This window comes from Tupaia chinensis, unplaced genomic scaffold (genome assembly GCF_000334495.1).
Source record: "Tupaia chinensis unplaced genomic scaffold, TupChi_1.0 Scaffold000368_1, whole genome shotgun sequence".
NCBI classification, from domain to species: Eukaryota; Metazoa; Chordata; class Mammalia; order Scandentia; family Tupaiidae; genus Tupaia; species Tupaia belangeri.
Window position 1 is genome coordinate 264,949 of NW_006159865.1, and position 21,292 is coordinate 286,240.

Consider the following 21,292-nt stretch of genomic DNA (forward strand, 5'->3'; position numbering starts at 1 on the left):
TCTCACTCTCTCTCTCCCTCTCTCCCTCCCTCCCTCCCTCCCTCCCTCCCTCCTTCTCTGGTCAAATTAAAATAAGTAAATAAAGTTATATAAAATAATTCTTTTTTTTTTAGAGAGGTTTTTGCTATAGGGCGCGTGCACTCGCCAGACAGACAGAGAGAGACATAGAGACAGAAAGCGAGAAATCACCCCCCAGGGGGGATGGCCACGCCGCAATCCCTTCTCCTCCATTCTCCTCTCGGGATCTTGGGCATGCATGCACACGTGCCCAGTGTGAGTTTTAAGCCACCGGGTCTGGGACTCGAACCACGGTTGACTACATGGGGTCCAGTGACATAGCCATTACACCAACTGCTGGTTCCCTAAAATAATTCTTTTTTAAAAAAAAGATACAATTCCCTGGGGTTGCAGCAGGATAAATCTCACTCTTCAAACTTGAATGTGCAGCCCATGTCAAGATACCTTGCTTTCGAGAAATGAAATTTGACCTCAGTCCTTTGGGATCACCCTATACTTTCTGCAGGTTCACTTACATTGGAAAGGCATAGGTGGCACCTGAAAAGTGAGGGCAGCCCATCGTGGCTACATAAATAATATCTCTGTACACAGGTCCTTTGAAGTCAGTTAGCCCAAGAGCTTTTTGCTACAGCTGGCCAAGTTAATCTTTCTGAATGCTGAGAGCCTCGAAGGCACGCGTTCCACCTCCCTGGATGGACCACGGTGCTATTCCTCCCTAAGGTACTACCACCTTCCAGGGCACTGACAGACCTTTACCCTCTTTCACGTCTGAGAGAATACCTTCTCTCCTATTGCTCTTGGCTCTCTCTCTCAGAGGCACCGGTTTCAATCACCAGTTTCTAGTATACCCTACCCAGATCAGAAAAAGAGGCAAATCCTGCTTTTGACTACATAACAGAAAACTCCCCTGGAACACAGAAATAACAAGGGGCCTAATTACTTTTTGGAATAAAAGAGAAGAAAAAATAGAATCAAAACACTAATGATTATCAACTAACCGCTAGTATCTGGTTAGTAATAGGGACGAATGCTGTAGCTATGGGGCTTTGTATTTCATTGAGTATATAGGCATATTTTTCTATTTCTATAATAAAAGACTACTGCATCTTAATCCTGAATTATGAAATTATCCTCTATGCAAAAAATATATAAACAGGACAGCTATCAGGCATGACAGTGATATTACTTCTAAGATAACAAAGAACTTCATTTTTTATTAAAGAATTCAGATCTGTAAAGTACTTCATGAAACACTGATTTATCCTCATTGGTAGCATTTTTTTCTTACAAAAAAGGAATGCCTAATTTCAAGTGCTAATGTTGTGTAAAGAAATAGTACCTAATTTTAAAATAAAGAAATTCAATTGAGTACTTTCTAATGTGAGCTATTTGAGGGATGGCAGAACCTCACTAGAATCCAATACAATGACAACATCTATAATATAAAATTATCAACTTTACTTATAATTTGGAAAAAAATTAGACATAATTTTGAGCATATAGTTAAAGTTGGGAAACTTGAATAGTAAGTACTTAGAAATTGTTTATTGAACTTCATAAATTCATTGGCATGACTTCAAAAATCAATCACTAGGACCAGCAGTTAACATAATGGCTATGTCACTGGACTCTCATGTAGTTGACCATGGTTCGAGTCTCAGACCTGGTGGCTTAAACTTACGTCAGGCGTGTGTGCGTGCATGTCCAAGATCCCTAGAGGAGAATAGGAAGAGATTGTGGTGTGGCCATCCTCCCTGGGGTGGGGGGTGATTTCTCGCTTTCTGTCTCTCTGTCTCTCTCTGTCTTTCTGGCGAGCGCACGTGCCCTATAACAAAAACCTCACACACACACAAAAAAAATCGATCATTGATCATAACTTTAAATTATTTATTCTATAATATGCCTTTAGAAAAATGAGATATAAATTATGGATTTCATAATCAAAGAAATGCAAGATGATCATCCACTAGAATGCATCTCCACTAAATGTTTGAGGACCAACATTAGGCCTATTATGAAGTACTCTGAATGTTTCTATCAATTGCTGCTATTTATACATTCAAAGTTTCAGTGTAGCTCACTGACTCAACCATGTATTGCACTGATGTATCATTCTATTTACTACCATGCCAAAGTTATCGCTCTTTTCCCCTGCTGGGCAGAGCGTTTTCACTTAAAGCAATTCAGTAGAAAGTTAATCCCAAGGATATCTTGTCTTCTTTAAATTGGATTTCTGCAACAGCAACCAGTAATCTAGACAGTGAGAACACTCCTGTTTCTTTGATTCAAACGAGAAGGTAGTCACTTCACACCCACGTGCACCACACAGGCTATAGATTCCGTCTCCATGGCTTCCTAACAATATTTGCCCTCCTCACCTGTCACTTTTAACTGGTTCACATGATCTTCATGTAATCAACTCTGGGTGGTTTAGATAGCTTATTCAAATTACTGAATATGTGCAAATAGTTTAAAGTCTTAACTTGTTGCTTACTCTGTATACGTTTTCTATAAACAAAAATAAATTTTGCTTAAATGGTATAATTTTAAGATCAAAACAAATTGTGTTACTCACTCCCCATGCCACTGGAAGGTATGAACCAGCTGACCAAAAAGTGAAAAGAAAAGAAAAATCCTAGCTCTGTTTAATGTGGTCCTTAATACCAGATTGGCAGATAAAACCAAGGATGCAATGGGCGCTAGAGGAGAAATTAGGCAGAATGAGTGGATTAGAAAATTTGAGAGTTAGGTCTTTACAGTGGTCTAAAATTACTTGGTCTAAAACACTGAAAATTATCACGACAGGAGAGCAATCTCTTGACAGAGTGCTCACTGCAATGTTGGGGAGCAAAGGGGGAAGGGGAAGGACACCAAGTCATTTGAAATAAAAATGGCCCCATAAGACAAATCAGAAAAGCTTACAGAGTACTAGGTAAGCTTTTTTTTTTTTTTTAAAAGAGGTTTTGCCTTAGGGTATGTGCCCTTGCCAGAGAGAGAGAGAGAGAGAAAGAGAGATAGACAGAGAAAGGGAAAGTGAAAGTGAGAAATCACCCCACCAGAGGTATGGCCATACCACAATCCCTTCTCTTCCATTCTCCTCCCGGGATCTTGGAGCATATGTACATGCTCCCAATGTGGTTTTCTTTCTCTTAAAAAAAAAAATAATTTTATTATTATTCCTATAGTAAATTGCTATACATCATTTAGATTGTGAAGAGACTTTACCCAGCATGACATACACTTCAGTCCAGCCCAGTTGAGAACACCATACACATCCTGTGATTTTCAAGGCACCAGATCCAGTACTCAAACTGTGGTCAGCCATGTGGGAGTCTAGTGACACAACTGCTATGCCATCTGCTGGCACCTAAATAAGCTTTTCACTTACCTAGTCTTTAACATATATTTACTGAGAGTTTTGGATATCTAAGTCTTTTCTTATCAAAATGGAGTAGAAAACTGCTACATGCTATGAATTTTTTTGATTAAAGGAACTCCAGCCTTATATTTTAAGTTAGTCCATTATCTGAAAGAACATCCTGGGAACCAGCAGTTAGCATAATGGCTATGTCGCTGGACTCCCACGTAGTCGACCATGGTTCGTGTCTCAAACCTGGTGGCTTAAAACTCATGCCGGGCACATGTGCGTGCATGCCCAAGATCCCAAGAGGAGAAGGGAGAAGGGATTGCAGCATGACCATCCCTCCTGGGGGGTGATTTCTCGCTTTCTGTCTCTATGTCTCTGTCTGTCTGTCTGGCGAGCGCACACGCCCTATGGAGAAAACCTCTCAAAAAAAAGAAAAGAACATCCTTAGGAAAAAAAGCTTTATACCATTAATACATTAGTCATTTAGTGTGACAGATATGAAATCAGATTTTGAGGAAAAAAGGAAGAATCAAAGAGCTCCAGCTGTCACAGCAAAGAAAACTCAGGTGCCACCCATGGCAGACATAAAGGACAAGGGAGTCTAACGTCACAGTTCTGCTTCATACTTGTCTGATTTCTTTAGTGTTACAAACTCATAAACACATTCACGCAGTCCACAAAATAATCCCAATAAAAATTATACAAATGTAAATATCTTCTTTAGCTAAGTTCAGTAAATGCAGAAAAAAAAAAGTATTTATTGGGGAGATGATTTGTTACAGAGTGTTTTTTTTTTTTCCCTTTTGCATAGGATGTGTACAATCTCCAGAGAGAGAGAGAGAGACAGTGAGAGGGAAAGTGAGAAATCACCACCCCTCCCCAGCAGGGCTGGCCATGCCACAATCCCTTCTTCATTTTGCTCCTGGGATTTGGGGCATGCATGCACATGTGCCTGTTATGATTTTCCAGCCACCAGATTGGGGACTTTTATTGCAGTCAGCCCTGTGGAAGTCCAGTGCCTTAACCACCACTCCACCTGCTGGCCCCTGGAGTGGTTCTTGAGATTCACTTAGGAGGCTACAACCAACCTAGTTAAAAATATAGATGATCAGAACACTCCCCAGTAAATAGTTTCAGAAATATGTATTTTTAAGGCATAACATAGCATAATGTGATAATCAGCAAGTTTGGGAGCCAATGGCAGAATAATACAAAACAACAATAACAAAACATATAATTCCTGGCATCAGGAAAGTAACATTTGTGTTAATAATAACTATTACTGGTATGTTACGGGGAATGAACTAAGTCCTGGTTTAAATGACAGCATGATGCACTCCAAGCTCCACAGCAAACAATCAATGCGCTACCTGTGAAGAAGAGACCTTTCCCTTCTTTGTCCAACATTGAAAAGCCCTGGAGAAAGGTTAAGTTAATTAATCAGTTGGCTGAATTAACACAGGAGATCAATAAGAAGGCCTTTGTGGTATTTCAGTTTATAGATAATACATTATTATGAATTTGGTACACTTATGAAGAATAGCAGATGGCCCAATGTAAATTTCAGCAGGTTAAAATATAAAAACCTGGAGTTTATAAATGTAAAATTTGGGCTCGATTGAGTCCCAGTTCTCCTGCTATGTGATCTTAGGCAAGTCCTTAACCTGAGCCTCAACCTTCCTTTCTTTTCTTTTTTCTTACATTGCCCAAGGGCACATAAGCTTACCAGAGAGTAGCAGAGAGAGATGGGGAGAGAGCATCCCCAAATGGAACATGGCTCACTGCAATCCCTTCTCCTGTACTCCTCTATCCTGTCAGGATTTCAAGCAAGTAACACATTCACGCAGCTTGGTTTTCATGCCACTGGGGTTGGGATTTGAACGTCAGTTGGCCATGTGTAATCTGGCTCCCTTCATCACTAGATTATGGGGCCAGTCTGAGCCTCATCTTTCTTAAAATGAATGAAGATCACAAGAGATTACCATCTGGTCTCTGTAGTCTAAGAACGTTTAGTTAGGAACTATTCATAAGAGGGAAGAACTGACTGAGTGCACATTTTATTTAGAGTCTGTTTAACTTATTAATTTATCTAATGCTTGTGTAGCATTGCCAGGCACTATCCCAAGAACCTCACAAATAACTCATTTTAATTTTCTAATAAGCTTATGAGGTCAATACTATTATCCTTATTTTACAGACAAGGAAGCTGGGGCACTACGTTGAGACTTCACCTGAGCTTACATAGCTGGTAAGACAGAGCTGGATTCACACACAGGCAAGCTGGATCCAGAGTTTGTGAGTTCAACCACTACAAAACCATATCATTTCACTACAATGAAATTCCATTGCACAAATCTCAAAAATGGAGTTATGAAGAGCTCTTAACCTATATCATAAAAAATAAATAGTGCTGACGATAATAGGAAACTATCGTGTAGTATTTTCTGTAGCAGGTCACTTTTATATAGCTTAGGAAATTTTTTTTCTAAGACTATTAAGCAGAACCCAACAACCTAAATCACCACTAAACTGTACATTTAAAAATTAATAAAATGATAAATTTTATGTGATGTATATTTTAACACAACTTTAAAAAACAATGAGAGAACAAATCTAGTTTATTAATTGTGTATGGTTTAAAGCGTTTTAGCTATTCTTATTTCAAGTTGTAGAATTTTTATTTTGCAAAATTGAATATATCATTAAGTCTGTAGCGAGAAAACAGTTGTAAATACTATTCTGTAATGTGATAGTGAAGTGTTAGTACATTGACGAATAAAGCACAGGAGGCAAATGAGCAGAGTCAATAGATAATTTTAAAGGCTGGTGCTTATCTAAAGCTCTGCTGTCTCCTACTGCTCTAACCAGGCAGACTGCTTCAGCTAGGGATGCTAAATAGAATCGGGAGAACAGTGCAGATTTAAATCGGCCATGAAAAGAAGCATGTGCTCATTTGCACTGAGCCTTGAAAAGAAAAAAATCAGGATTGGCCTAAAGGATTTGAAGCAACAGTATTAATGCATATCAAGACCTAAACCTTAATGAAAGTTAACATACTTGGCTGCTATTTTCTAGTCCACATTTGCTTTTCTTTTTCCTTATGGAATATGTGTTTATGGGAAAACACTGCTTGTTTTTACTACAGACAGATGCTCAGATTCTATGTTTAATGACAGGATCAGAAGAACAGGTGGGAGATCTAGGTGAAGAGGATATTAAATATGTGATACACAATCAGCACATATTCTGGGAGCTAAACAACATGGTAAGGAAGTCCAATTCTGAAATTTATTTTCAAAATTAATTTCTTCAGCATTATTTGTGGCTTAGGGATAATAATGGGTTTTGCCTATCTCATGGACTGATCCTGATCCTTTGCTAGAAAATACTAAGAAAAAAAAAAGATGGGGGAGAATTAACAAAATTAAAATAAACAAAAATTTAATTGAAAACAATTTTAGACCTTCCATTATGTAAGTGTTAGGCTTCACCATTCCCTCACAGAAGTATGTACCAAAAAGTTATTCTACTATTTATTAAGTCCAACAAAAAGCCCTATTATTTGTAGCCTTACTCATAAGAGGTATGACTCAAAGGGAATTTGGTGAGTCTTGTACATTAGCTTAAAAAGAATGTCAAGCCAGTTTGGGTGATGCAGCAATAACACAACACACTATGATGTGAAGTCACATGGAAAGCTCCTGGGTTCACAACCTGAGGTGTCATACATGTGCATGCCTGTGATCCTAGCTCACTGAGGCTGGGGTGCATCTCAGGGTGAAGACCCTGCTGGGAGTGCTTGTTTCTCTCTCTCTCTCTCTCTCAGAAGAAGAAGAAGAAGAAGGAAGGAAGGAAGGAAGGAAGGAAAGGGAAGGAAGGAAAAATACATGTAATGATCTGACTAACGGTCTCTTTAACAGAAAACTGAGAAAGCTATATATTGGAATTCCTCAGAAAAGAGTATCACTGTTCTGCTGAAGAGTAATATGAGAAACCTAGTTGATAGTTGATACATTTTTTCATGCTTTTGATGATGGGAAAGGTAGCCACCTGTTCCATCCTTTAGAAACTGAGTGAAGTTGTTCATATTATTTGGATTTGGACTTTTAACTTTAGTTCAAATTCACAGCTATCTAAATTCATAAGAGATGAAGTCAGAAGATGACAGAGGTGAATTCAAGAATTTATTTGGAGCAGCCAAGTCAGCATATATAAATATACGTGAATCAGAAAAGCAGAATAAAGAATTATTCAGTAGTAAAGAACATGAAAGATAATATTTCCTGTTCACCTTCCAAATTCCATCAAACAATCCAAAGTAGTCTTGAGGCATTGCTGATATTGAGGTCTATTCATTCACCAAGAGTCAGATTAGGAAGGCTCTGACTCATCTCTTACTTCCAATAATTCTCAGCACTTCTGTTTACACTAACATAGAAAAGCATTCTAGCAATGGGCTCATTTCAGCTATGTACTGAAGAATCAAGGAATAACATGATCAACTTGGTATATTTCACTGAATTGGGGGAACATTGTGTTGGTTGATAAAAAAAACAACACTAAAATCATGTCATTTTCCACATCTGACTTAGTCAAAATAAAAAGCAGTCTTCACCTTATTGTTTCTGGTGTCATTTCTAAAATATTTCCTCCTATAGTATGAGGTTCTAGGGAAAGCAATAATTTAAGTGTATATTAAATCTGTTACTTCCAATAAATAACAATTAACATTTACGCAGAGTCTAGTATATGATAAGCATTATGCTAAATGCTTTACGTGTATTACATGTATTATCTAAGTTAACGCTTATAACAACTTTATGAAGCAGATACTATTATAATCTCTGTTTCACAGATAATGCATCTGGTATTTGTAAAGGTTAAGTGACTTGTCTAAGGACAACTTTTAGTAAGTTGAAGAGCCAACCTCAAATCCCAAAAAAACAACTCTAGAACCTGCCTCTTTAGTGACTTTGTTAACTGCTATGATAACTCTGTTTCTTAGTGTATGCTACCACAAAGGCTTTTTGGCAGATTGTTTACAATAGATTAAAGTTACAGATATTAGTTCTAATTCCTTAACCATTCTCCAGGTCAAAAATGAAAGGATACTTAGCAAACAAAGAAAGTCTTAATCCAATAATAATAAAATTACAGCAAATTTTATCACAAATACAGAATTAGCATGATGAAATTTTACTGAGAGTTTGGTAACTGAACAAGATTATTTGCTAGTAGGAACATGGTGCAAGAGTTTTTCTGGGTTTTAGTTTTTGTTTTTAAATGTGCTTTTCCACTGAGTTGGCTCAATAGATTTGCATATTATTTTACTCCATTAGTCTGAGAGCAAAATGCTGCCTGATGATCTAGTTATAAAGTCATTCTCTAATCCTCATTACATACCACATTCTTAGAATCTGGATCCTAATGAATTGTAGAGGCAAAGCACTTGTTCAAATATATGTTAATCCAGATGCACTGGTCAAATGGCTATTGCATATGCAATTTGAAAATGTTAAGAATTCTCTTGTACTTCTTGGTTTCTATTTGTCCAAAGAACAACATCAATGAGCAAATAAAAAACAAGTCTGCCAGAAACTGCCATCATTCGGTATGTTTAACAGGATTAAAAGATGAAAATTTTCCTCTGGTAGGTAAAACATTCAACGATAAATTGGACCACTGTTTATGCATACATAAGTTGGCATATTATACAAAGAGAAAAGAATCTGAACTTTGAAATTAGATATTTTGATTCTGATCATTGCTCTATCACTTAGCAGCACAATGACCTTGGACTATATACATAACTCAAATCTTAGTTTCTTCTGTAATTCAAATAGTGACAATGTCCTACATGCATGCAGTTGTGCTAAGACTTAAAATATTATATGAAAAGAATCTATCCAGCCCTTGACCTGTATATGCACTCAACATATGATTGATATCAATATTAGTGGGCTCTTTCAGATACCGGAGACACCATAGTGCCTGCTGATATTAGAGCCCTTTGTTGAAGAAATTCCCTAAACCAAATTGATATTCAATATATCAATCATCAGTTGGTAATTTATATTCACATGGCTATCATTACACAGAAGAAAAACCCATGTATTTTACATTAATATAAGATGACAGGTTATGTTATCTCTATTTACAGTCTATAGAAATTAAAGTAATGTGATCTTAGTCATTTAGATCAATTTTGAAAAGTTGTGACATTTCAGGAATGGAGCTTCTAAAGACACAAGTTAGAAACAACTACGATACTCTCTGTGTAATCAGTCCTGGGACTTAACCTAACAAATACCTCTATCGCCTTCATATAGCATATCTTCCATATGTTAGCAGGGACCTTTGCTGAATGTAGTCACTCAGGATCTAGGCTAGAGGGAGCAACAACCCAGTGTTTTAAACAATACCAGTCACTGTGCCACACGAACAAAATGAACTCAGGATGATGGTGCACAGTCACTTAAGTGCTCAAAGAAATGACACGCGTCACTTTCACTCCCAACTCCCTGGCCCTATTCCACCACAAAAATTCCAAATGTGCAATTCTATTATGTAAAAGAAGGCAGCAACAGAAAACTCAACAATATTAGTGACTACTATGATTAGAAAGCAGAAATATTGGAGCTGTAGAGCTCAAGTTTAGCAATACAACAAATTCCATTTTCTTCTCCCTCGAAAATATAAGATAATTTCATAATTCCGTGGATAAATACCCAAATGTCATCTGACACAAGGAAGTAATTGTATATCTATACAGATAAATCCTACAGAGGTGGTAAGATGACTAATATAATATATAACCCAAACTATCCACTCAGATAATGGACAAATAAAGCTTAATCTACCATAGCACCTTCGCAGTAAGAGTGAACCACCTATTTTTTCTCGGTGATACAAGGAGCTTGGAAAGTATAGGCCAACTATTGGATGCAGTATACTTTAGTGGGAATATGTGATTCGTTCTCAAGGAAAAATATAATAACTCTATACAACCCACAAGACAGGTGATCACCTTAAACATTCTATCAATATTAAGTTCAAATATTAAATCAGCTCTATCAGCAACATCTACAAATTATGCAGAGTTGAATGACAAAAATGGCCTCAAAGTTATGTTCGATTAAACAGATTTCTATCGAGTTGGACATGTGAGACTACGGCAACAAGCATAGTTTCCAGGCAAAGTGAAGCACTAATAAAAGAAGTCCGTACTCTCAGAAACTGAGTGACTAAAGGATCTAGAAACATAGAAAATGGTTATAAACACCAGATACAGTGGGGGAAGAGGGTGGGTGAAGGAGGAGAGTTTGAGGAAGGACATTAAGAAGAAAAATAGGGAGGCAAGGCATTTACGGGCCAAAGAAATGGGTTGTTATCTGTTGAAGATAAGGTGTATAGTATTCTTAACTGGACTGGTGAGAAATGTATGCACATTGGAATATTCACCTTGCAAGCTGAGTGACATACGTGATTGAATGTATAAAAGAAATTGAAATTAAAAATATATATTTTTTTTTAAAAAAAAGGGTACAGGAGGAATCCAAAAGACAACAGTAAGCCATAACCTAAGCTAGCTCACTACAGTAGTATGGCTAAAACCAACAGAACTCTGATGCCAAAAGGTAAGAAAACATTATCGGTGGTTCTCTCTTCTTGGGCTGCATATTAAATTCTCCAACAAAACTTAAAAAAAAAAAAAAAAAAAGGGAACCAGCAGTTAGCGTAATGGCTATGTCGCTGGACTCCCACGTAGTCGACCGCGATTCGCGTCCCGGACCCGGTGGCTTAAAACTCACACCAGGCGCGTGTGCGTGAGTTTTAAGATCCCGAGAGGAGAATGGAGGAGAAGGGATTGCGGCATGACCATCCCCCCTGGGGGGTGATTTCTTGCTTTCTGTCTCTCTGTCTCTCTCTGTCTGTCTGGGGAGTCGCGCCCTATAGTGAAAACCTCTCAAACAAATAATTCTCCAACAAAACTTAAAAATGCAGGTGACATGGTGGCTAAGGTACTAGATTCCCACATGGCTAACTGCAGTTCAAACCCTGGACGTGAGGGCTTGAAAATCACAGTGGGTGTGTGTGTCTGCATGCTTGAACTCCTGTGAGGAAAACCAAGAAGAGACTGCAGTATGCAGTATGGTCATCCCCCCTCGGGAGTGATTTCTCACTTTCCCTCTGAGAGAAAGAGACATCTGTTTCTCTCCAGTGAGCACACATACCCTATGGCAAAAAAACTAAAAAAAAAAAAAAAAAAAAAAAAAAAAGTGCTGACACTTGAGCTGGCCTTGTGGCCTACTGGTTAAGGAAGTTAGATCCCACATAGCTGACCTTGTAATTCAAATCTCAGCCGCTGCGGCTTGGAAAACACAGCAGTCATGTGTGGACACATGTCCCAAATCCTGACAGGATGGAGACATGGAGAAGGATTACAGCATAACCACATCTCATTTCTTCCTCTCCCTGTCTCTTTGTCTCTCTGTTTCTCTCTGGTGAGTGCATGTGCCCTGTGGCAAATTAAAAAAAAAAAAAATTCTGATGCCTGATCTGGTCCCAGAGCCTATTGGTTAAGGGAGCCAGATCTCACACTGTTGACCTTGCAGTTCAAATCCCAGCCCTGGCACTTGGGAAAACACACCAGTCATGTGTGTATGCATGTACCAAATTCTGAGAGGGTGGAGAAATAGAGAAGGATTGCAACAACCATAACTCACACCAAGTGCTTGTGCATATGTGCCCAAAATGCTGAGAGAAGGGAGAAGAAGGGATTGTGGTGTGGCCATCTCCCCTGTCTCTCTGTCTCTGTCTCCAGCAAGTACATGCCCCTATATCAAAAAGCTCATTAAAAAAAAAGAAAAAGAACTCAGCCTATCATTAATTGTAGTGTGGTATTTAAAGTTTAAAGAGTCAAAAAGATACTGAAATAGTTAGAATAATGAAATATTCTGTTTGAAATTTGAAAAGTTGGTTGTGTTCCATAATTAATTTTCCCTGTGAGCTTAGGGCTATAAGTTAGAGTCTTCTCAAGAGAATTAAAAAATTACCAAATGATAATCTTAAAATTGTTCAAAAGGCAATCATGTAAAGTCTTCAGTTGGTTTTTACTATGTTGCCAATAGAAAAATAAAATTTAAATCTCCTCACAGCTATGTTTATCCACGCTGTCTTTGAAAAAAAATAAAAGCTTTAAAATACAAATATGTGAATTTAAACAAATAGGATACATTATTTTATGTACACAAATCTAAAAGTAAGAAAATGAGTATCTCTCAGGATCTAAGATTAAAATGACAATTATTAAAAACAAGTGCAAGAAGAATAAAGTTTTGACATTAAAGTACCTACCTTTAATGTGATAGTATAATGCCCAACGAATGTTGCATTTATCCATGATCTGGAGTGAGGATCACCCAGGAATTCTATGTGATACTGTTCAACATTTCCATCCAGGTCATAGATCACATATGTCCCTTTAAAAGGATCAGGGCAAAGTATCCCTGGCCAACTTTCAAAAGAAAACATTTTAAATTATTTTGATGTTTTAAAAAAGGCAGGCATCAATCCATCTATTACAATCATATATTACACTTCCTTCTTTGAATTTTAATGACCATTTTCATATAGCACAAACATATTCTTACCTATATCTTTAAAAGCAGAACACTCATTTAATACACATAATATCTTTGTAACTATATAAAGCTTTGAAATAGTCACAAACCCAAGATATATATAAAAGAGGAAAAAATTATAAAACAAAGTACCATTTCCAGGGTGAATAAGAGACAATTAAGGCACTGAAGGAAAGACAGGAGAAAAAGATTCATCAGGTTCTCGGCAGGGTTGAACTAACGCTAACCAGTTAGAATGACTAATACCCGAGATGTTAACCCACTCGTACGCTCTGATGGGGTGGCACAGAGCTGGCAGTTTCCCAGTCAGGGCTGCCAAAGGAGTACTGGTGGCTCAGTTGTGATCACAGCGAAGAATAAAACTACTGTGGGAAAAGCAGTTCTTAGAGCTGGGCACTTCTGTACTGCCCTCCACACCTCCTACCTGCTCCTTAGGCAACTGACCAAACTGTTTACAAGTACGGAAAATAAAATGCATCCTTTATTAAAAAAAAATCTTCAGCTCTGTGTTTTTTCATGGCATAGAACTCTAGAAATTCCTTGATATATATCGTTTTTCTCTTGGGATATTTAATACCCATGTGGGTCCCTTTCTAATATTCTGCTTTCTATTTTGGTTTTGCTTGGTTTTTCTTTACATATTTGCAGCAGAGAGTTCCTATTACTGAAGCAAATACTGAAACAATATTTCCATATGGACCCAAACAGGAAATTAGAGAATATATCTTGAAAAACTTCTGAAGTAAGAAAATTCACTCGTAGGAAATTATCCACTTTATTTGGTTTATTTAAATTCTATTTTAAAAGGACATTTGAAACAACCTAAAACCTTACTGTTGCGTAATCACATTAAACATTCCTGATTATGAATGCAAATAATAACAAAATTGGCACTGGTTTAAGAAAATTGAAATGTTCATTGACTCAGTATTTTAAAAATAATTTCTGAAATTTTTAAACAGTAAAACTTAGAAAAACTGACTCAATGCTACTATGAGAGACACAGGAAGAATATGGCAGATATGTTAAATGTTGTCTTGGGGAGATCTGAGGTCGGCTGGAACTAGAAGATAACTGAACTATTTCTGACTTGGTCAAGCTCATGATATCAGTGTTCCTGCCACTTCTCTGATGCTTTCATGATCACACTTACTCCCTCATCAACTTGATAAGGTAGGCATTTGTTCATTTTTTTACTTAACTAAGAAACCAAGTCTTAGGTATATTATGTAATTTTCCCGAGAAGACTATCAATAAGAGATGAAAACATAATTCAAAAGAGGTATTTCTAATGCCAAAGACCACAAAGGCTTGATCACAGTTGTGGCTCGGAAGCAGGACAAGAACCAAAGAAAGAGAAACCCTAGGGAGAGTATATTCACCTAAAGAAAAAGGACATCAGATTATTAATTAGGCCACACATGCATTATTCAGCCTCATAAATTACATTTTCTTGCTGGTTCAGAACCTATACAACCTTTGGGTGTTTCTTTGTGTATATGCATGTGTACTTATGTGTTAAGATTGGAGTTTACATTCAGGAGTGAGTGGGCCGCCCCATGTCATGGTGGTTAAGGTGACTGGTTCCTACATGGCTGATTACACAGTTCAAGTCCTGGACTTGGCAGCTTGAGGAGCACACTGGCCGCATGTGTATCCAAGATCCCAGAAAGAGGAGAGATGAAAGAGAAGAGACTATGGTGTGACCACTCCCCATAAGGGTGGAGTTGTACTCGCTCGCTCTCTAAGGTAAGCACATGTACTTTCTGGCAAATTTTAGAGAAAGAAGAAGAAAAGAAAAAGAAAAGGAGGAACTACATACCCTCTTACTGTCCTCTCCAGTTGTGTGATAAGATGAATTTTAGAAGATTTGCCTTGTACCAAAAGAATAAAGTTACTAAAATATAACAAAAGGTCTCTAATCAGACATTGGACCAATAAGGAATGAAACTGTAGCAACACCAAGAACAGAACTATGGTATGCTTTCAGCATAGGAACACTGAATGGCATATGGATGGTTTTAACTTTTTTTTTTTTTTCAGAGGGGTTTTTGCTATAGGGCGCATGCGCTCGCCAGACAGACAGAGAGAGGCAGAGAGACAGAAAGCGAGAAATCACCCCCCAGGGGGGATGGCCACGCCGCAATCCCTTCTCCATTTTCCTCTCAGGATCTTGGGCATGCATGCGCACGCACCCAGCGTGAGTTTAAGCCACCGGTCTGGGACTCCAACTGCGTTCGACTACGTGGGAGTCCAGCAACATAGCCATTACGCTAACTGCTGGTCGCAACATATGGATGATTTTGTCTCAATATATGTGTTTTCTCCCTTTCTCTTTAAAATAAAATATACTAACTATGGCCAGGTATTTCACATATCCTAGATTTTATGTACACATTGTCTAAATATTGCATATTAATGTCTCATAGAAATTAACTTTTTATTTTAAATGACAACTCTGAAATTTAAAAGGATCATTTTGTATTTTAATAGCAAAATTTAAATTACTGGGCTGAAATTCTGTGTTAGTTATTCATGGACTTTAATATTCTTTAATGTTCTAGCCATGACAAAAGTGCAGTATATACTAAGTTTTAAATATTTTACTAGTCATTCTAGACTCTAACCTATTGTTCAGAGAATAAGGTAGAAAGGGAAGCAGCAAATAAGGTAAAACACTATGAATATGGAACATACAGTAGAAATCTGGTAAAATTTTATAGATCAAGATCTAAAATATGCATATTTAGCATACCAAAATATTCAAAACTCTGTGTAGCAGTCAAGTTGTACTCCAGTTTGCAGCACCGTCAAGGAGAAAACATAATGCTGTTCAAATGAGACTGCCTGCAGGTCTGCCTTCTATTAGCAATAGGCCTCGAGCAGAGAGCTAGACCTGCTGAAACTCTCGTTCCTCACTGTACTGCTACAAAGTTCAAATGAAGGGGCTTGCAAGTGGCCTGGTGGTTAAGGGCGCTGGACTCCTATGTGGCAACTGCGGTTAGAGTCCCGGACCCAGACCAGGCAGCTTGCTTTCTCACTTCCTCTCTCTCTCTCTCTCTCTCACTCTGTCCCTTTCTGGTAAAATAAAAATAAATAAATAAATAAGTAAACAAATAAAGTTAAATAATTTTTTTTAAAGTTCAAATGAACAGATGCTTTATACATTTTTATATTTTGGCAAATTAACTGTAAAGTGCTATTATTATAACTTACATTGCATCCTCTCACAAATACTATATGTTGAAGTCTCAGAATATGACTGTAGAGAGGGTCTTTAAAATAGGTAGTTACACTGCAGTGAATTCTCTAGGGTGGACTCTAATCCCTTATGACCAGTCTTCTTGTAAGAAGAGATTAGGACACAGATATGCAGAGAGAGAAGACCATCTGAGGACATTGAAAGGTAGCTATCTATAAGCCAAAAAGAAAGACTCAGAAGAAATCACTCTTGCCAACGATTTGATCTTAGGACTCTAGCCTCCAGAAGTATTAAGAAAATTAATTTCTGTAGTTTAAGTCACCCAGTCTCTGGCATTTTGGATGGAAGCACTAGCAAACTAATATAACCATATAAATGTAAGATAATTGGTACAAATGAGAAGAATTATACAATATTTTTGCTTCATTTAGATCACTACTTAGATAAACCAGAAATTTAGATAAATTTAAAACCTAAAGGAAATATACAAATCATGGTGTAAAAACAAAAATCTAGAATCAGGCCAGCTACAGTAGTAGAGGCAGCAGAGAATGCTGCATGATATGTGGAAAGCCCTAGCTTTGGATCCTGGGTCAGTGTGATCGTATGGAGAATACCAGTGGCCATGCTCATGAGCCCAGCTAACTGGAAGACTATGGGAGTGGTATCGCAGCATGGCAAGACCATTCAAGGGTATCAACCTCTGTGCTTGTACATCAGTCTCTCATGAAGTAAGTATAAAAAAAATAAATCTAGGGGATGACAAGTGGCATGGTGGTTAGAGGCACTGGACTCTCACATGGTTGACCACACACAGTTCAAGTCCCGGACCAGGCAGTTTGCTTTCTCACTTTCCTTCTCTCTTTCTCTAGTCAAATTAAAATAATAGTAATAATAAATGAAGTTAAAGAAAATAAAAAAAACTGAAATCACAAAACAAAAAGTCCCTAAACTGCTATGATTTGAAGACTATATATTTTCTAAATATGTTGAAAATATAAATTATTTTATATAAAATTATATAAATTATCTACTAAATTATCAAATGATATTAAAGCTATAGAGTCATCAATACAGAAATTTATCTACTCAATCTATAACCAATGATTAAAGTTTATGCAGCTCATACATTTTTTTAAAGAATTATTTTATTTTAACTTTATTTATTTACTTACTTATTTTAATTTGACCAGAGTGGGACAGAGCGAAAGAGGGAGGAAGAAAGAGAAAGCAAGCCACCAGGTTTAAGACTCAAACTGTGGTCAGCCATGTGGGAGACAAGCAACCTCAACCACCATACCACCTGTTGGCCCCTACAGCTCCTAAATTAACAACACAATATAAACTTAAGAAAAAAGAAAAAAATAATGCTTAATAGTATTAAAATAAAAATTCGACTCCAGCAAGTTGGTAAGTCCCAACTATAGCTGCCAGGAGTTGATGACATGGATAGAACAGTTAATAGGTATGGTGGAATGTGGAAATAGCACAACTGGCCCCTGGAGTTGGGGGCAGTTGGGCACTCTGAGTTAAGAGAAGGGGAGGTGAACTATTGCTTGGTAGGTCTATATCATGAAAGAGGAAGGGCTAGGGGATTGTGAATTAACTCAGACTGCCTAGAATTTAAAGAAACCCAGTATCTTGGAAAAACTGGAAGTAATAAAGAAAAGTCAAGTGGAACTTCACGACCTTAAAGAAGGTTATCTGGTTATCATCAGGTTAACACTACATAACTCATTGCTGTTTGGCAACTTTTATTAGGGTGTGCTTAAGAAAAAACACAAGAGTAAACTTTAGAAGTTAAAAGAACTTTCGAAATCTACATTTCTAAAGGAACTCACTCAAGAGACTTCCAAGGGGAGATAAACTACTTAGAATGAATGACAGCACCAATGGAGTCCCCAACTTGTATAGGGGAACAGAGGGTCCTTTCAATCTGATGAACAGATATGTTACAATAAAAGCCACCGAGCTGTAATCGTTAGAACACCCTTTCAAACTCTGTAAAAAGGGAAGGGCATATATTTACTACTAGGTGATTTACATCGCATGCAATTTTTGAAAGGATTGTTGCCAAGCAATAACAAATTATAAATAGCACCTATTCCATTCAGCATAAAATAGTCTCAGGATTTCTAACACTAGTCTCAGCAGTTATTATGTATAAGATAAGCTTATACTGTGCTGATAAAAATTCTGAAACAACTGCTTTTTTACATCAAGTATCTATTGAGCCCAAGAGTATTCATTTTAAATTACTACTCTATAAAATATAAATAAAAATAGAGATGACTCTTAAAAAGAATTAGATGCCAATGATAGAAAAAGCTTCAGTTCATTATTTAAAACACGATAAATTATAGAAAATGTTGCATGCTGATTTGAAGATGAGTTTTGAAAAATACTGTCACATGTCCAAATAACTAGGACACTCTTGTATTTCTTAAAGCAGCAGAGAGGAATTGTCTGCCTCTTAGACAGTATATCTCCGCTAAAATGGAATATACCAAACTAAAAGAAAAGAGGAGCAGAGGCAATAGATACAGAAAACGTGATTACTCTGCCCTATCTGCTGCATCCACCCGTGTCTCTGGCTTGCTGTGATTGTAGAAAGTGCATGTCCATTTTACGGCTCACACTGACCTCAGCTTGAGCTCAGACAGAGTCAGCTCTGATAGTGCACTGTGCACTTCTACTCCCTTATTTTTTACTTTCATATGAATGATAAATTCTGAAGCATTGCTTGAGGACTTGAAAGTTAAAAAAGAAAAAAAAAAGACAGTAAGACTAGGCAACCTAATAGATATATTAGGATTACAGGGAAAATATATGATTAACTTTAGAATCTGTGTGTGGTAGAAAAGTAAAATGCAAACAGCACAAGATTAAAAGAACGGCAGATGTTGAAATCTAATGAAGGAAAGGGCAAATTTTGATAGTGAAGTGAAAATACATCACAAAGAAGTGAATGTTATGTATTTGTTATCCAGTGGAAATAATCTTTAGTAAGAAAATTTGGGCCCCCAATAGAGCTGACACTTAAGTACAGTTTTATTAGGTTCCTGCAAACATAATTATGGTTTTCTGTTGTTGAAATCTGCTATTTGATACTGTATACATTCTTTTATTATTATTATTTTTTATTTTTTTTTTTAGAGCTTTTTGCTATAGAGTACTCTCCAGAGAGACAAAGATACAGAAAACAGCCCCCAGAGGCCATGCCACAATCCTTCTCCAATGTCTTCTCAGGATTTTCAGTACACACACACACAGGCACCCAACATGAGTTCAGGCAGCTGGTTCCAGGACTTGAACCACAATCATCCATGTGAGAGTCCAACACCTTAAACACCACTTACTGGTCCCTGGATATATTTTTAACATAGCTATGTTATAGATCATTTTAATACACATTTATCACTTTTTGTTTTTTGCTAAACGACATTACTTGCTGGTTATTTTATATGTATTTTAGACTATGAAGATGATGTTAGCTAAAGAACTTCCAGTGCAGTAATGGTTCCAGAAGTGCTCCAAAAAAGACATGAAGATGAGGCATGCAGTGGCCAGCCACAGGAAGGTGACAAGGACCAACTGAGAGTGCTCTTTGAAGCTGATCCTCTTACAGCATGAAGGGTGGCCAAAGAACTAAATGTGGACCATTCTTCGGTAATTTGGCATTTGAAGAAAATTGGAAAGATGAAATAACTCTGTAAGTGGGAGCCTCATGAGCTGACCAAAAATTAAAAAACAAACAACTTGTTTTGAAGTATCATCTTCTCTTATTCTTCACAACAACAAACCATTTCTCGATTGGCCTGGTGATGTGCGACGAAAAGTGGATGATGACCAGCTGGTCATGACCAACTCAGTGGTTGGACTGAGAAGAAGGTCCAAAGCACTTTCCAAAGCCAAACTTACATCAGAAAAAGGTCATGGTCACTGTTTGGGGGGATCTGATCCATCTGATCCACTACAGCTTTCTGAATCCCTGCGAAGTCTTTATACCTGAGAAGAATGCTCAGCAAACTGATGAGATGCACCGAAAATGGCAACGCCTGCAGCTGGCATTGGTCAACACAAAGGGTCTGATTGTTCTTCACAACAGCACTGACCACACATCACACAACAAAAGCTTCAAAAGTAGAACGAATGGGGCTACAAAGTTTTGCCTCATCCATCACATTCACCTGCCTGACCTCTTGCCAACTACCAGTTCTTCAAGCATCTCACACTTTTGGCAGGGAAAGTGTTTCCTCAACCAGCAGGATGTAGAAGATGCTTTCTTAGAGTTCACTGAATCCCAAAGCACACATTTTTATGCTATAAGAATAAACAAATGTATTTCTCATTGGCAAAAAATGTGTTGATTGTAATGGTTCCTATTTTGATTAATAAAGATGTGGTTGAGCCTCATTAGAATAATTTAAAATTCACATTCTGAAACTGTAATTACTTTTGCACGAACCTAATAGTTGTCATGTATTTATACCCAGTTAGAACTACGCAGGGTTTTTTGTTGTTGTTGTTGTTTTTTGTTTCTTTTTTTGTTTAAGGTTTTTGCCATAAGGTGCATGCACTTGCCAGAGAGAGAGACAGTGAAAGGGAAAGTGAGAAATCACCCCCTCTGGGGTGTTAAGGAAGATGTATATGGTACTATCTTTGATTGGACTAACATGCAGTGTATACATGTTGGGAGTATTTATTGTGTATGCTGCAAAGATGACAGTGATGAAAAGTAAGTAAAACAAATAACATGGGAAAAAATGCACAGGAGACATACATAAGACACAACATGATATGCTATAAAGACGGACTATAATAGATTCAAATTAGAACTCAGTAAGATATATTAAAATCCTCCAATATGTGGTAATTTTTAAACACTCTTCTGAATAACCCACTTCAAAGAATAAATTTTTTTTAAATCTGTAAAAATTTCAAGTTAATCTTATCAAAATTTGTAAGATGTGCCTAAGCAGTACTGAGAAATTTCTAGCTTTAATTGCTTTAGTGATAGGAAAATGATTTGAATTTAGTTACCCAAGGTTCCAATTTAAG

At 37.2% G+C, this 21,292-nt stretch overlaps 1 protein-coding gene and 1 long non-coding RNA gene across 2 annotated transcripts in view; one reads left to right on the forward strand and one right to left on the reverse strand.

The window, feature by feature from the left end:
* ZCWPW2 (zinc finger CW-type and PWWP domain containing 2) overlaps window positions 1-21,292 on the reverse strand; it is a 124,346-nt gene that overhangs the window by 74,368 nt on the left and 28,686 nt on the right. The window contains exon 3 of the mRNA XM_006153300.3: window positions 12,743-12,902. Within this exon, the coding sequence (XP_006153362.1) occupies window positions 12,743-12,902 (160 nt within the window). The remainder of the gene's footprint in view (window positions 1-12,742; window positions 12,903-21,292) is intronic.
* Window positions 5,606-11,058, forward strand: LOC102484068 (uncharacterized). The gene is made up of 3 exons (XR_335256.2): window positions 5,606-5,680; window positions 6,562-6,650; window positions 10,927-11,058. It is a non-coding gene; the product is annotated as an uncharacterized LOC102484068 (long non-coding RNA).